Source organism: Agelaius tricolor, unplaced genomic scaffold, assembly GCF_023055355.1.
Source record: "Agelaius tricolor isolate 1412-34295 unplaced genomic scaffold, bAgeTri1.0.p SCAF_44, whole genome shotgun sequence".
NCBI classification, from domain to species: domain Eukaryota; kingdom Metazoa; phylum Chordata; class Aves; order Passeriformes; family Icteridae; genus Agelaius; species Agelaius tricolor.
In genome coordinates, this window is record NW_027269304.1 from 3,384,286 (window position 1) to 3,401,768 (window position 17,483).

Sequence of the window (17,483 nt, forward strand, 5' to 3'; positions counted from 1 at the left end):
TGTTTTCAAGTTATGCTGGTGGGTTATTACACATGGCACCCAGGCAGAAGACCTGCAATTGTTTTTTAATTCTTTATTCTAAGAAGTTATAATAAAAATGGAGGAAAAATTGAAACTATATCTTCAGGATTTTGATAATTTTATCCAGATATTTTTGCACAGATATTCTGAATTATTATCTTTGATAAGTAACTATATTCAAAATAAGTACCTGATCTATATCTGAATGTGCAAATTCTGGATACCTGCTCCTCTGGGTATTAGCATTGATTAAAAAAAAAAAAAAAGTGGAAAATGCATTCACCCAGGCTGCAGAGGAAAAGAAAACCAGCATGGTGATTGCATTCCATTATTAGGGGGCTACAGCATATGCCAAATGAGGACAGACTAAGGAAATTGAATTCATTTGGCATGCAGGAAGTTAAGAGGGCATCTTCTACCACCCTGGGGGCATTCAGGAAGCCTGGGGCAGATTCTGCTGAGCGGTGCAGGGACAAAACCAAGCAGCATTCTGTTCATTCTGCATTCTCCCCCACAACACCAACTAAACACTCCAACAGGTGATGCAGTGAAGCTGGGAGCTTCCTTCCCTTGAGCGCTTCCCAAAGTGGACAAAGACATGGAACATGTTGGAACGTGGAGCTCCAGAAAGCTCATCCAAGCCAAATTTCCCCAAGATCTGGAGAAAAGAAAATATTCTAAGAAACTCTGTAAGTCATCAGGCGTGTCATAAACCAGCTGTAGACCAACTGCACAAGTAAGAACAGGAAGTCAGGAACACAGCTGCATGGCCACTGCTCCTGCAGACCCCTCTGTGCCGCAGGAAGGAGGAGAGCACACAATATTTAATGCACTGCTAACACAGCCCCCTGAGGGGCTCTGGGGCGGGCCTGAAGCCTGCTCCGTGCTCACACCACAGGTGATCTGCCTGCTCCTCACCTCAGGAGCCCGAGGTCCGTGCTCTGAGCAGGGGATGCTCTGTGGAAAACAAAGGGATTTTCCACGCATGTGCTCTTGTAGAGGACTTCACCCACCTACAAGGTAAGAGATATGTTCTTATTCCCTTATCAGTGGGCAAGGAACTGGAGGACGTACCATTCAAGCCAAATATCCAACCACACTGTGGCAAAAAGCCTCTTTTTTTTGGTTTTTGGCATGTGTAACTCACGGCTCACATTTCATTCTCCTCTCACACCACTGACAGAACCACTTGAACCAACTCCAAATGAAAGGATATGATAGATTATGTAACTACTTCATCCTTCCCTTTATTCTCTCCTCCATTTGGAGGCTCAGCATTTGGGACACTAGCACATTCAAGTACCCTCTACTCTAGAGAAATAAAAATTTTAAGGCCACAACAGGATCTTCCAGACGTCAGCATTTGCAATTACAGACGTCATCAGAGACCATAAAAAACCCCCAAGTATTAAACAGCTCCATCCTAAAAATCAAACCCACTGTTCTGAAGACATTTCAAAAACCAATCCAAATTTGCTTCTGTACATGGCCTGGACCTTGCAAAGCCTTTTCACACTTTTCCAAGAAAGATCCAGCTGCATGATGCTTCAGTGCCTTGTCCCTAATGACCTCACAGCCAAAGGAGAATTGTATTATCTCTGATCTTCTTCTAGAAATGTCTCCATCTGAGCTCTCCACTCATGATTAAAATAAAAAGACTCCCAATTCCAAGCTCACAAAGACACCTTCAAATAAAAACACAATAGGCAAAGTTCTGCTCTAGCCCCACTCCTTCCTTCTTTGCAATTACTGGAGTTATTCTCCTTCAATGCTGTCAAACCATGGCAGCACTTGGAACAAAACTTTTAAGATGCAAGCAGGGAGGTGTATATAACAATAAATCCCAGTCTGAAGTGAGGAAGAAACTCCTTAAGAAGTTATCTGAATGAAAGCAAGAGAAGACATAAAAGAGTAGGAGCTTTTATTGTTACATGTGTTAAGTTGGCAATTAATACTGCTTTCATTCTGCACTCAAAAAACAGAAGAGGCTTCAGGATTTTGGGAATGTGCACTAATGGCATGCTGGTTTTAATAATTCTACCTCAAACACAAATGTGGTTCTCATACATCTAATTAAATTTAAAAAAAAGAGCCCTGCAAATGGCAGCCAAATGCTGAAATAAGGCTTCAAACCCTGAGAGCTGTGTGCCCATGGCCAGGAAGGCCAAACTCTGGTTTCTAAAACAAGGAAGAAGCTGCTGAGTTAGGTCTTGACCTGCCTTGCACAATGAGAAGTGCGGTTTTGACACAAGGTGAGGGTGGTTCCATCCCCAGAGAGTCCCTGTTGTGGGAGCTCTGCAGCTCCCAAACTCCCAACAGTTGGGAAACTGAAATGTGGGAAGGGTGCAGGAGCCCTCCTGGCACCCGGGGACAGCCCTGTCCAAGCTTGGGAGCCAACTCTGTGGAACCACAGGACAAAACACTCTGCCCATGCTGGAAGATCTGCCCAGCCTCAGCCCAAAAAACACCATGGAAATCCCTCTGCTAAAGCAGCATTTGGCACAGGCAACTTCTCATCTCCCTCAGATGAAAGAGCTTTGCATGTTTTGTAATGGTTTAATAGAGGCTGCTGCACAGAGAACGGGATACATCTGGCTGGTCAATTACACTTGTAATTAATGTCTCCTTTGATAAGCTGATTTAAGAGTCCATCAAATGTGATGAATTGAATTTGTTAATTTTTCAACAAATCATTTCAGGCTTTCCTGTGAGATGTACAAAGATGCTTAAACACAGTCTCATCTCTAACAGAATAAATACATGTAGAGCGTTAACAATTACACTCCTTATATAAAATATTTTCGTCTTATTCCACATTCCTGTAATCCAAGAGTGGGATGTTTTCACCAGAAATTGTTATTTACCTTGATTTCCTGTTCTGTGAAAAGCTAATACAAGTGAAAAAGCAAGGCAGATCTTCCCATGGGTTAATTTAGCATGTAACTTAACACATGCTGTGCACTGTGTATTATTTGTTTCCAAGGATTTACCATTAAGGAGCCAACTGCAAAAAGCCACTTAAATTATTTTACAAATGGAACAAAAAAAAAAACATTTCGAGGAAAAAGGTGAAGGCAGCTTGGGCCAAGTGGTATGCTTTTAAGGAAAAAAAAACCAAGAAATAACTCTAAATTGAAATTCAATTTATCTCATGTTTACGCTTTGGGGGCTGGCAATGGTTCAGCTCAAAATACAGTTTTGAGTATCACAAGGCTGCACATCATCTCTGGAGAAGTGAACTGAAAACAGAGGTAGCAGACTTTTGTCTTTGTTCTGCCTGGGGCTTTTCAAGTAAGTCAAAAATTGAAGAAAAAAATAGCATCTTAATTCTACAGACAATGGATACTTACTCCAACTTATTAGATTTTGTAACTCAAGACCTAAGGAAACTGAGTAATAAATCCTCTATTATTACCAACAAATTAAATGGTTACAATATTAGAGGGAGTAGAGGGATAAAACTACTAAGTGAAATTGAGTTTTTTTGTCAGATAATGGATTTATGTTCACAAGACACACAGCCTTCTTTTTGTTCAGTACCTGTCTTCTAAACTACAAGAAGTTGTGTTAAACTTGAAGTTGTATGTAGTTGTTTTAAAATACAAGAAGTTGTTGGCATAATCTGTCTATAAAGAATGTTCCCAACAAAATCCCAAGAATTCCTTTCACCCAGCCTGAAGGGTGAAAGGGCCCTGGTCTAGATTCTGCTCATGGTCAGTGATGAGCCAGAAGTATCTGAAAACATCTCTATTAATACACATTAATTCCTTCATGTTTCTGAAATCCTTCCTGTGCCTGGGCTGCAGCAGAGGGACTTTATATCCTGCTGAATCCTCTCTCAACAGACAGCTCCAAATGTACCACTCTCAACATGGCCACACTCAGGACAAGTTCTCTTTCTTTAAAATACAAGCAGAAGAAAGGGTTACGTTAAAAGAAAGAGGTTTCTTGGTGTTTGTGGGTCTCCATTTCCTGCTGCAGCTCTCTATGATGCCACGAAAACTTCTGCCATGATCAGATCAAAAGGGGCTGTGGGAACACAGCTCCTTAACCCACCAGCAGCACTCCAGAGCTGCTGCTCAAACTCCACTCTGGGGCTCCTTTCCTCAGTACATTAAAAACCAAACGTGTTACTCTGGAATTAATAATATCTGATAGTGTGCTAATTATATACCACAGGATTAATTTGATAGAGTGCATGGCTTCCCCTCTCCCATGGCTCAAAAATTACATTATGGCTTTGAGTACTGAACAGCAGATTCCAAAACAAGCATTCCAAAACACAACTTAATTGGAGTTAATCACAAGTGCATTTGATGATATTTATGAAAGCCTTTCCTTGCTTAGGCAGCCCAAGGGCACTGGCATTCAGATTCTGGTGCCACGTCAGGTCTGTGCTCTGACTCTGGCTGGGTCCAAAAGTTGGGTCACGTGTAATTTCTCACACCCAGAATGCTATTTCCACCTAGATAACTCAAAACACCAATCCCAGTGTTACCTTTCACAGACAAACCAAGCTGGGTTCTTCTCAAAGCCATCAGGAATAACAAGTGCACTGTATTGGCAATATACACAGGATGATTTATGGTGAGGCTTAACTTCTCCACCTCAAGATGCAAATTCATGTGCTATCTTTTCAGACAATTAAAACAGCTTCACAAATCGATAAATAATCTAAGTAAGGATTTCTGACGGCTACACAACTGTTTCCCTTAAATTAAAGGCTTTTTCCCCTCCTCCTAGCTCCCTTTCTCTCAAATGAGTATGTTTTTCTTTTGGGTTTTTTGTTTGTTTGGTTGGTTGGTTTTTTCTGAGTTTTTTTTGTTTGTTTGTTTCTTTGTTTGTTTTTGGTGGGTTTTTTTCTTTGGTTTTAGTTTTGAGGTATTTGTCTGGTTATTTGGTTGTTGCAGTTTGTTTCCTGGTGGTTTTAGGGGTTTTTGTTTTGTTTGTCTAGCAACAAAAAAAAAAAACAGCACTGCCCTGGGAAAGGGTTTGAAGGATGGACTGTTCAGGAATCAGGAATCAGCTGGTTGTGCACATCCAGAGGCAGCGGTCAAAGGCTGAGTCCCAGTGGACATCAGTGGACATCAGTGACCTGCCCCCAGGTCAGGGCTGGCTCCCGCACAGGCTGAGCAGAGGGAGCAGCCCTGGAGGAGCCCTGGGGCTGCTGTGGGGCAGGGCTGGGACCCCAAAGCCTGTGCTGGGCCCAGAGCCCAGAGCCCAGAGCCCCGTGCTGGGCCCAGAGCCCAGAGCCCCGTGCTGGGCCCGGAGCCCAGAGCCCAGAGCCCCGTGCTGGGCCCGGAGCCCAGAGCCCAGAGCCCCGTGCTGGGCCCGGAGCCCAGAGCCCCGTGCTGGGCCCAGAGCCCAGAGCCCCGTGCTGGGCCCAGCCCAGCATGGGCAGCAGGGCAGGGGCGATTCTGCCCCTCTGCCCCTCAGTCAGAGCCCACCTGCAGAGCTGCCCCAGCCCTGGGCCAGCCCAGCAAGGAGCTGGAGCTGCTGCAGCCAGGCCAGAGGAGGCTCCAGCACGGGCAGAGGGATGGAGCAGCTCTGCCGGCAGCCAAGGCTGGCACAGCTGCCATTGCTCACCTGGGCAGGAGAAGCTTTGGCCTGAGCTCAGGGTGGCCTTTCAATTCTTACAGGGGGCTCATAAGGAAGATGGGGACAGAATTTCCAGTAGGTCTGCTGAGACATGGCAAGGGGTGATGCTTTTAAACTCAGAGAGAGACAGTTCAGACTGGATTTGAGGAAGGAGTATTTTACCATGAGGGTGGTGAGGCCCTGGCACAGGCTGCCCAGGAGGAGGGGGTGCCCCATCCCTGGAGACATTCAAGGTCAGGCTGGACAGGCTCTGACCCACAGGCAGCAAGGGGGTTGGTCTGGATGACCTATAAAAGCCCCTTCCAACCAAAGGCTTCTATGATTACATGAGCACCACTTACTCTTCACAGTGCTCTCCTAGTTCCTCCTCAAGGCCTGACAAGACCTGTTCAATAAAAAGGAAGATGCACAGCCACAAGGCAATGGAAGGCATGCAGTGAGAGGGCAGGTGGCTGTCCAGGAAGCTGTCCAGGAGAGTTATCCTTCCTTTCCATACCCTTGCAGTGCCCAGGGCATGTGACAGATGAGGCAGGTTGGAGGGGTGTCACTTGCACCCTCCCCAAGGTCCAGCCCCAGCTCTGCAGAGGGGGCTGCAGGAGCAGGACAGTGCCAGGCTGCCAGGAATGCCTGGAATCTGGCTGGGAGTGGGGACAGGGACACCCAAGACACATAAACACAAGGGCTGAGGCAGGAGGAGGTGGCAAAGACTCCAGAAAGCAGGAGCACAGCTGTAAAACAGCAGGGCAGGGGGGATGGAGGGGCAAACAGTTATCTTCCACCTGACAAAAGCCAGCCAGACGGGCACAACAAAAAACAGGAACACACTCTCAAATATCTTTGCTAGGAAATGTTCTTAGGTACCTCTATTTGCCTCTGTAGAAAGGCTTTCACATAAGCTGAAGGCAAGTGTTTTACACAAAATCTTTTTGCTTCAAAAAATACTGTGCTGCTAAGCAATATTGAGTTAATTACAATAGTAGGGATTCCAAATTCTCTACTGAGAACCCAGAAGATATTCACATGAATTTGGAACATCTAACAGTCATTTGTACTATTCCAAATTCCCAGAGGAAGAGTCCATGCCTAAAGCACACTGCTCAGGAGTCTAATTTTCCAAAAGCCTCTTACCTCTGCATACATAGGGAAGAACATCTGTTAAAAGAGACAAACGTTCTCAGTCAAGCACAGAATTAAACTGCGAAAGACAGGCCAAAAGATAAATCTTGTTCATTTCTGCAGTTCAGCAGATTGATGGCACTTAAAAACCCACTTCAGTTTCATTCTCTTCAAAATTAGGAAAACCATTACATTCTGGGTTTATTAAAGATAAATAAATTCATGGCCTTTCTCTCTTCCCCAGCTCAGGAGGGGCTGAGAACCAGGGCTACAAGAGCTTTACTCTCCTCACTCCCCATCACTGCTACCTGCATGTCAAACATGCAGACAGCCTCAGCCTTCCTCTCTCCCACACTGTCTCATTGACATCAGTGCTTGGATTAAAACTGCTGAATTTCTAACCCCTGGCAATTTCTAACTCCTAACAATGAGGAAATGGGGGAAGAAGTAATGTTTGAGAAGTTTATACATCCAAGGTATTCCCAATGGCACTGTTTCACAGGGAAGGAGTTATGTCCCAAGTCAGCTTCAAAGCTGAATAAATTATGAAAAAGCAGTCCTTGTTAAAACAAAACACTAGGACTTCAACAAATATGCCAACATTCATAGACTGCTAAAAAAGATTTAAACTTGCACGCCAGTTCTAAGAGCTTAAGACTCATTCTTCATTTGAATATGTGAAAAATCACATCATATGAATATATACTGAAAGAAAAAACAAGAAACAACCAGAGGGGACAAAAAAAAGTACCACAATTTACTTGTCACCTCCTACAGTTTCTGATCTGTCCTGTAATAATAAATCAAACAGTTCCCCAAACATGCTAACAAAGGCTTTAAAGTTTTATTTTTCCTGCGTCTGTTGATAAGGTGGTAAGGGTTTTTTCCCTATGTAAAAGTTAACTTCTTGATACCAAGAAACTCGACAAGCATCAAGGCTCAAGACTTAATTGTTCTTCATTTAATAATTTCTACCTCAAAAGGAGAAGAGGAAAAAAAGTCCATACCATGAATACTACTAATCAGCACAATAATGCCACAAATGCAGCTGCTGAACACACATGTTTTCCATGCTTTGCAGCCACGTGAGAAATAATGCACCTTTAAGCCATGTGTGAGTCTGGGGAAGCCCATCAGAGCTTTGGCCTGGGGGGAAATTCACAAAAACACAAGGGGCTGGGCAAGGCAAGGCCTGCAAAGGCCAGCTGTGGCTGTAAAAAGCAGTGCTAACATTTTTAACGTAATTTATCATCCAGGGTAAGGACAGTGAACTGCATTCTGCATTTGGACACAGGGCTTTGCAACTGCCTCTTCATGTCCCTGCAGCAACAACTCCATGTGCATGGGGGACAGTAATTCCACCTGGAGAACATCCCAAACTGTGAGGGGCAGTCAGGCAGGTGTGGTGAAAAAATACACTTAAACTCTTGAGGAATTTGTCAAACAAGATGCAAGCCCCACGCTTCCCTCGCCTGCAATGCCACGGGAAATAATGAATGAGAACAGCAGCATGTCCTGACTGAGACAGGATCAAACTGCCAAAAAACACCATCCAGCAACTCTTCCAGGCCACGGCAAGAGGTGAGAACACTGTGGTGGAATTTTTTGCCCTGTCCATTCAAAAGGAGAGAGCTCTGACACAACCACCTCAAGCAGCTGGCAGCACAGACCATGGGCTGGACTCTCAGCAGTGCAAACACCTCTCTGGTCAGTAAATATCTGTTCACTGATGATTTGGGGGTTTGTATTTGCAGAAAATTGTTCACATGCTGCTTTTGCACTTCAGTTGCTTTTTTCCTTCCCTGCTGCAAATTTAACTGCTTGCAGCTTCCATTGACATGAAACATTCTCAAGATGGTTGTCACAGCTTGCCTTTCACTTAAAAATCCATGGGAACATAACAAGCTATACAAACCATGAAACCACTGCTTTTTATGATCACCAGCCCTTTAGACACTCTCCACTCCTCTGTTCCACCACTTAATGTGCAGTGCTGTTTACTCTCACTGTATCCCTTTGGGGTCTTGTTTTTGCCACTACAAACCTTTCCTGTCCTTGCTGACCTACAAACCTCAGGAGCTGAGCTATGTAAATAAATGGACATGCCCTTCACAAAAAAAACCCAAAAAAACCTCAGTGTTAAGTACATGAATGCATCCTCCGATCTGAACAACCAGCAACCACATATAAAGACCACAAAATTAAAAGCATTTTGTACACAGTAACAAGTCAAGAGTTCATTCCAGCTGAGTTTCTACTTGACTGATGACATAAATCCATAACTCTGTCCATGAGAGCAATTAGCACTGAACAGCACCATTGACCAAACATAATAAATCCACTACAGCTCGCTCTAAGAGACCATGACAGAAACTGGAGAGGAACAAACCTGCAGAGACCTCACCCAATACAGTTAAAAGCAGAGGCCACTGCTCAACCAGAAAGCCATTAGCACTGCACTTAGCAGAAAGAGCTTGAAATTATATTTGCAGAGGTCCTGAAACACAAATTAAAAAGGCTTGTGTTGAAGATGATGGAGGAGGTTCAGCTACTCGAGGAATTCCACCATGCCTGGAGAGGGAGGATGAGGCTTAGCTCTCAATGGGTCTGAAAGAGAGGGGAATTCCAGGGAACCAACTCCAAGCCAAAGGCTACTGCAGCACCCAGGAGAGAGCAGAAACCTGAACCCCATATTCAGAACCTTGGGGTTATCACAGGCAACAAGCTGCAGACCACCTGCAGCCTAAACCAAACAGTGCAGACCTGGGGGAAACGCTGTGGGTTAAAGCTACTTGTGAGCAGCGTGTTTCCACAGTGTCCAAGAATGCTACAGAATGAAACACTGCAAAAAAAGGGCAAATGGAAAAAAGAGGAAGAATGGAGCACGCTGAAAATGCACTGAATTTTTCAACAAAACAAGGAAGGGGCAACATGAGAGGAGCAAAAAGATCCCAAAGGAGCCTCAAAGACAATGTCAGGAGACCAATACAGGCTAGGTTTTAAAGCAGCCAACATGTTAAGGAGGGTGGGTGCTGACCCTTGACTAGAAAGAACTTGGAGTACAAAACACTGTGTTCCTAGGAAAAAAAATGAAAGTATTTTCTGAAGGCTAGAGTTTTTCTCTGCTTTCTAGAAAGAAGGAAATTAAAACCATGACAGGATTTTGCTCCAGGCAGGTCAGCACTTGCAAACAGATGTTACTAACAGTTTGGGAACAGCACAGTACTCACCAGAACAGTTTGTCTTGAACCACTTTTTGTAACCTATTTTTAAAATAAGCTTTGCTTTTGAGGGAAGGCTCTTCACTGGCCCCCAGCTTAGTGTGCTTGAATTGTATTTTCTAGTCATTAAATCCACCCTAGGAAAGCAAAGAATAAAAAAAAACCCCTCACAGAAATTGAAGGGAAGCACAGAGAGTTTTGACTCTTGTCAGTGTAAAGGGGCACTGAACCAACTTAGGGCTGCTCTCACAAAGCTGCAGTGCTTTACCTTAGCTAAATATTTCATTTCATTCTTTTGGTAACCATAAGCACAGTCTTTGTGCTGGCCACATCTCCTTGCTCACTCAGTGCCATGCTCTAGTACACAACATCCAGCACCAAATCTCCTGCAACTTCTACACTACACTGGAAGAGTAGAAAGACTTCTCTTATCTTTTTTCTCTTTCTCTTTCTCTTCTCTTCTCTTCCCTTTTCTCTTCTCTTCCCTTCTCTCTTCTCTTCTCTTCTCGTCCCTCTTCTCTTCCCTTCTCTTCTCTTCTCTTCTCTTCTCTTCCCTTTTCTCTTCTCTTCTCTTCTCTCTTCCCTTCTCTTCCCTCTTCCCTTCTCTTCCCTTCTCTTCCCTTCTCTTCTCTTCTCTTCTCTTCTCTTCTCTTCTCTTCTCTTCTCTTCTCTTCTCTTCTCTTCTCTTCTCTTCTCTCTTCCCTTCTCTTCCCTTTTCTCCTCTTCTCTTCTCTCTTCTCTTCTCTTCCCTTCTCTCTTCTCTTCCCTTTTCTCTTCTCTCTTCTCTTCCCTTTTCTCTTCTCTTCTCTCCCCTTCTCTCTTCCCTTCTCTCTTCTCTTCTCTTTTCTCTTCTCTTCCCTTTTCTCTTCTCTTCTCTTCTCTCTTCTCTTCCCTTTTCTCTTCCCTTCTCTTTTCTCTTCCCTTTTCTCTTCCCTTCCCTTTTCTCTTCCCTTCCCTTTTCTCTTCTCTTTTCTCTTCCCTTTTCTCTTCCCTTCTCTCTTCTCTTCTCTTCTCTTCCCTCTCCTCTCCTCTCCTCTCCTCTCCTCTCCTCTCCTCTCCTCTCCTCTCCTCTCCTCTCCTCTCCTCTCCTCTCCTCTCCTCCTTTTCTCTTCTCTTCTCTCCCAGCCTCTAATCACCTGGGACTATTTTTCTCTCCCATCTCTACCCTGTTTTCATCATCCCAGTGTTTTTCTGCTGCATCCCTAACACACAAAGAGATTAAGACCCTTCTTGAACCACAAGAGCTGGCTCCCACTGTTTTAGTTAAAAAGTTCTTTAAGAAATGATGGAAATTAAACTTTTCACAGCTCATGGAAGATTCTCAACAACAGGTTTTAGAAAAAAAGCTGCTCAAAGATGAAATCACCAGATACTGGGCCAATAACCAAACCTGAATACTACAGACATCTCAGTATGCATTAAAATAAATTAACTGCTGTACAAAAACAAACCTAATTAAAAGCACAAGAAAGCAGCATATTGAAATCACTTAAATTACTATGAAATACTTCAGGGCCCTCTAGTGGTTTAATCTCTGGTACGAGAAAAAATCCACAAAGAATTGTTTTTAAAATAAGGCTACTGAGGTGTATGGCAATAATGTGCTCTATGTTTGTCACTCTCATGTAATTAAGGGCATTTGGGCTGGAAAGCTGCCTAGCAAATTACCAGAAAGGTGAAAAAACTACAAACTAATCCCTGTTCACAAAATCAGCTAATGGGTAGCATTTTTTGTCTTCATAAAAATGAGAAGTCACTCATTAACATTCTCTACTGTGCACAACCAAAAAAACACAAAGAAAAAGGAAAAAAAATCACAACCACTCTCCCAAATCCACACCAGAATGACTATGTCATTCAAAACTGAAATGCCAAGCTCTAAACCAGTTCTCTACAGCCCCAAACTGCATGGTTAAAAACAAAAAAGTGGAAAACTGAAATTTCCTCCAAAAAAATTGCATCTGCAAGATTTCATCCCCACTGTTCAGAACACTGCTTCATCTTTCACCTATCACCCTAAAAGTTACATCCTACTCTGGCTTTACTGCACAGAAAAAGTGATACAGAAAACAGGTAACAAATTTCCTCTAGAAACATGCCAAGAGAACTCAAAGCAAAGAGATGATCAGTCACAATACCTCCAGGTCTGTACCCCAGTCTAAGATGGTGTAAAAGGACAAACAGGATCAAATAGCAGTTGCAAAGGTTTTCTACTCCTACCTACATTAACAGAAAAGGAAGTCTCATGTCTTTTAGAGACCTCAAAACTATGGCAAGCAGGGAAAAAAAGCCACATAGCACCTCTTTTAGATCTGAAAGGTAAGTGACTGAGCTTGGAAATTATTCCAGCAGATCCTGTGATCAGGAGTGTGGTGGCAGGACCATGACAAAGACAATGTTTAAGTGCACATATCTCTCACAGGCCAGAGTCAGAAGCCATGAACTTCAGTCTAAACATAACTTAGGAGCAAGTGCCCAGAACTGTGAGGGATTTGGGAAGTTCTGACCCCAGCAGCAAACTGCAGCCACTCTGGAAAGGGCCATGACAGAACTACAGATCCATGCCTGCTCCTGGCAGCTGGCTCTGGGAAAGAGAACCCCACAGAACTCACCTCATGGAGGTTATACTGTGGATGAGCTTTTCAGATGGATCTGACAGCCTAGATGGAAGAATTATCTCAACTGGCTGCAGGCGCAGAACCCGACTCTCCAGCTCCGCGCGGGCAGCTCCATCCCGAAAACTGTCAAAAACCACTTCTCCTGTAGTTGGCTGGATCGCCTGCCAAACAAAAACATACACACACATATCCACTGGATATTCACATTTTCAGGGACTGCTGCAGTGGCTCAAACTCTGAACCAGAAAGAAAATCTATGGTGTGAAATTATACAGCACCCACACACACAGTGAAAGCGGCAGATCCAAAAACCTGAATGTGCTTTTTTTTCAAACCCATAACACAACAATAACCTCAAAACACCAACACAACTTTGTCTTGGGAAGTGGCAACAATACCTTACAAATGTAAATGTGCTTTTGTTGTTAGCAGTCCATCACTGTTCAAGCTTTAATACCAGACAAATCTACTAACTGAGTCCATGAAATGCACATTTAATTTGAACTGGAATTTGAACACTTGCTTCTGTTGTTCTCTCCCAGCAGCAGTATGACATTCAAACAGAGACACAATCAAGACACTTTTTAATTAATTCATTACCAGCTGACTGGGCTTTGCTGTGTGTTTTGCTGGTTAAACAGGACTGGGTTTAATCTTCACCAATACAAATCTGAAGTGCAACTCTAAAGTCTCTTCCTCTAAAGAATGGTATTTTGTAGAGGAAAGAAATGCTCACAAGCTTTAAAATATTGACAGTAAAAATGTTTAAACATTGAAATTTGTAAAGCATCTGAACAAATTATTTCCCTAATGTATTTGGTTAAAATACTAATATGTTTTCAAGTGAGACAGGAGCAAAACCAGTTTGATAAATGTTCAACTGTCCACTCCATACCTTTTCTGAAGTTTTCAAATATAAAGCCATCACAGTTCACACACAGATATCTTACCTAAAGTGCCTCTTTTTACAAAAAAAAAAAAAAAAATCAATTCCTACTCCCCCGCAAAATAAAATCTGAAAGAGAACATTCATGAATTTAACAAGGTAGCCACCCACCTCCCCAGGAAAAAAACCAAAATGCACAACAAAACAACCCCAGGCAGACCCTAAAACACTGACTCCTGAGAAACTAACTTACCATAATGCCTGTAACAATGTCACCTTTCTTCCTGTCCTTCAGGTGGTCCCCATTTTCACAGATGCAGAGCAGGTAGCTATCGGGGACATCTGCTGTTACCTCTTCAACATCTACAGAATCATCCAGCTTCAACAAAGGGTTCACATGTAACAAATGTTCAAAAAAATACTACACAGGTTTCGGTGGACTGTTCACAGGTCTTTCCAGTCCTAAGTCTTGTACTCTCAGACATTAATCTAACAATCTTTTTAGTTCCTGGTATCTATTAACTTTGTTTGAGAAATGAAATTAAAAACATCAGGTAGACATAACTGGATAGAGCAAAACAAAAAACTGAAGAAAAGAAATTAAATTCATTGGTTAAAAGCTGTTTCTCTGTTATTTTAACATTTTTTAGGCAATACCTGCAGGACACTGCAGATTTGGTAAGTCCATGCCATGACTTCAGAAAGCAACTACAGTAAACACAACAAACCTACAGCCCTGAGGAGACTGAACTGTTTCTAAAGACAGCAAGGTCTTTTACCACAACATAAAATTAAAGGAACTTTATTTCCTGCTGCCACTCTTATGTCAGCCACTAGCTGCCCATGTTCCATCCTGGTGATAACACCAGAATCAAGGCCTCCCAAAGGTTAGTCTGAAACCAAGTTTATTTGAAAAGGATATCTTCTCCAATAAGTGTAGACTTAGTGTAGAGGGCAGTCAGCTTACGGCTGAAGAGAGAGCTTTTATTTTCTCCAGCAGCTTTCAGTGCTGCAGTTTCCATTTGTTTTATTACTCCAACCTACAGGCAGACAAACAAGAAACAAAGTTAGATCTCTGGCAATAAATTATTATTGTTATTATTCTATATATCTGGTAATCTTTTAAGATGTGCAAACAACAAATGCATAATTCAAGCTGGAATACATGATCAACAGAAAGGGCTCTCACATCAATCCTACTAATGAGATTATAAGGCAGTGCTTTTCCTGACCCTTTTCCTACTGCTGACTGCCCTCTCAACATCTGTACCTGTGCTTCTCATCCTATTTTGAAACAATTTAGCTGGACATCAGTGCTTATTAGAGAATGGTTGCTTGCATCCAATTTAGAATCAACAAGTCCTTTTCTTAGAAATGGAAGCAGAAAAAGACGCTATCACCAGAAAGCCACAGAATTACAGGGATGCAAAACAGGAAGGAACAGAGAAAAAAAACAGTGGGCTGGGATAAGAAAAACAAGGATGTGAGGAATAATAAAACAGAGAATATGTACATTTCTCCTTATTAAATGCAAAACCTTGATACAAAAACACTGAGAAAAGTAATTGTTCTGGAACTGTTCCTGAAAAAACGAAGATACTTCTCTGAATCTGCTAATGGCTCATGACACCCCCAGCACAGAGACACTGAAACAAAGGGAAGTTGGCCATTTCTACTGCAGGAACCAGGGATAACGAGCTGCCCACTTCTCAGCTGAAACCAGGGGCTGGTACAAGCAGTGCAAGTTCTCTCAGGGCTGGTCTGTACTCAATTAGCAGGAGTCAGGGGTAACCTTGTGTCCCTTGGCTACGAGGCGGCGCACGTGGACGAAGAGCCGGTGGCTGGGGATGCTGGCAGTCATGAAGTTGTGGTCCAGGTGACAGTAAATGTTCAGCTCCTTGGCTGCAATCTGCAACAAGAGTCAGCCAAAGGGTCAAAAAGTAATCTAAGAAGGTAAGGAGCTTATCTCTATGACAACAGTGATGCACAACTACAATTAAAAGCTTGGTGACAGAGGGAAAACATTCCAGGAGAAAGCCTGGAGGGGCCCCTCCACCTCCCTGTCCCAGCATTGCCATAAACAGGGGATTCACTATCAAAGGCTGCAGGTGTCAGGTTTTAAGGCTGCACCTTGATCTTTACCACTGTGAGGTAAACCACCCACACTGCACACACAGGGTCTGAAACACAGCTCAGCAAAAGGTCAAACGACTTTCACGCCACTAGAAACGCAGCAGGAATGGAGGCATTTAGTTTGTGGTCATAAAGATGGGATTAACCTGGCCAATCAACTAAAATACTGAAAAATCAATATTGAACAGCAGTGGAAACTAAATACTTAACAAAAAAGAGTAACAACACTAACTAAAATTTGACATTATCATGTGTGATTTGTATGGTCTTCCTGCCCCAGGTGCCCACCGAGCAGAGAATGGGGTGCTAGGCAGGACCTGCAGGCAAACACTGACCGGTCTGTCTGAACTGCATGTTTCTATTTCTGGGCTGTAAGTACACCAGCAAATGAGCAGACAAATTACACAGCACAAATATGATGGGGAAAATGAATTCCCAGTAACCAAGCAACATTTCTCACTGGTCTCAAGTGTGAAAATAGCACGGAACAAAGGTTGGTAGCAACGACTTTGGGACAGATCACAAGAAAAAAACATTCTGAAACATTTTTACAAACCACCACTTTAACATTATGTTTGTTATATAGTCCTTTCCAGTTCCTACAGATCTGCCATGTGTAGGTGCCACATCCAGGCATGCATTCAGGATACTCTCTGCAACCAGGCTATACCTGCTATACTCATCTTTTCCAACACCACAAAGGGCTCCACTGCCTTTCAATCTGAAAGATTCCTAATGTCATACATTACAGTTCTGTATTTTATATATATATATATATATATATTATAGTAGAGTTCTGAGCCATGATATACAATTCACCTCAGAACGTTTTTCAACTTTAACTCTGACAAAACTCTGACTGGGAACTCACCTTAAATTCTCAATATACAAGACAGCAAGCACGACCATGTGATTACAAAACAATAAATGCCATTCTGACAAAAAAAAAAAAGTGTGCATAATGGATAATCTTGAATTTCAGCACACAGAGATTTTTCATCCTGATTTCAAGTAACAAAACAAAACACAATACCCCCTTATGCCCCCAAAGAAGTCTCCCTTCCAGAACTGGCCACAGGTCTAGGATGACACCAGCATAATCCAAGTATCTTTCCTTAATCTTGGAAAAAATTACCTCTGCATCTTGTCCAAAGAACCGGTATTTGTACCCACATTCCACACACAAAACAGCATCTTTATACTTTTTCTTCATTTCTATGAACTGGAGTTCTAGTGGAGTGTAAATGCTTTTGGTTCTTTTATTAAGATTTGTCTCTGAAGAGTTTTGAGAATTTTCGCAGGATTTAAGAGACGCAGAAAACTGACTAAGATTGCATTGTAACTCCTCCTGTAAATAAAAGGTGGGAAAGTGGAAATTAGGAATCATCAAACAAATCAATTGCCCCCTTCTTGGTTTGCACTGACCACAGAGCTAAAGATTGCTCTTGCATTGAAGAGCCCCCAAGGTGCAGCACAATTATTGCAGCAGGATATACAGAATACAGTATATTTGTAATGAAAATGAATTAAAAAGTCATGAAAGTCAAAGTTAGCTAAATAAGGGGGAAATCAGAACACTATTATATCAAAAGCTCTCAAAGCACAGACCAAGACAATGCAGGCTGCAAAGACTGGGCAGTCTGAAACAGGCCATGCATTGAAATAAGGATGAACTACTGCTCCAGTTTACAGGTGAGAAACTCCAGCATGAAGAGATTAATGATGTTCCAAAAGTCCACAGTAAACCAAGGAATAAACCAATTTGAGTCTCAGTTCCCTGTCTCAGCCACCAAAACTGTACTCCTTCTCCAGTCTGCACTTCCTCTGTAACTTCAGCAAATCTCTCAGAACAACTTAAAACACAGAAAATCAGCACTACAGTTTCTAAAA

At 42.7% G+C, this 17,483-nt stretch overlaps 1 protein-coding gene across 1 annotated transcript in view; it reads right to left on the bottom strand.

The window, feature by feature from the left end:
- The window catches only part of MSH3 (mutS homolog 3), a 95,259-nt gene that overhangs the window by 72,799 nt on the left and 4,977 nt on the right, over positions 1-17,483 (bottom strand). Inside the window, exons 4-8 of the mRNA XM_071455147.1 lie at positions 16,729-16,941; positions 15,253-15,369; positions 14,381-14,500; positions 13,714-13,857; positions 12,569-12,735 (exon numbers count right to left, since the gene is read on the bottom strand). Coding sequence (XP_071311248.1) covers positions 12,569-12,735; positions 13,714-13,857; positions 14,381-14,500; positions 15,253-15,369; positions 16,729-16,941 — 761 coding nt within the window. The remainder of the gene's footprint in view (positions 1-12,568; positions 12,736-13,713; positions 13,858-14,380; positions 14,501-15,252; positions 15,370-16,728; positions 16,942-17,483) is intronic.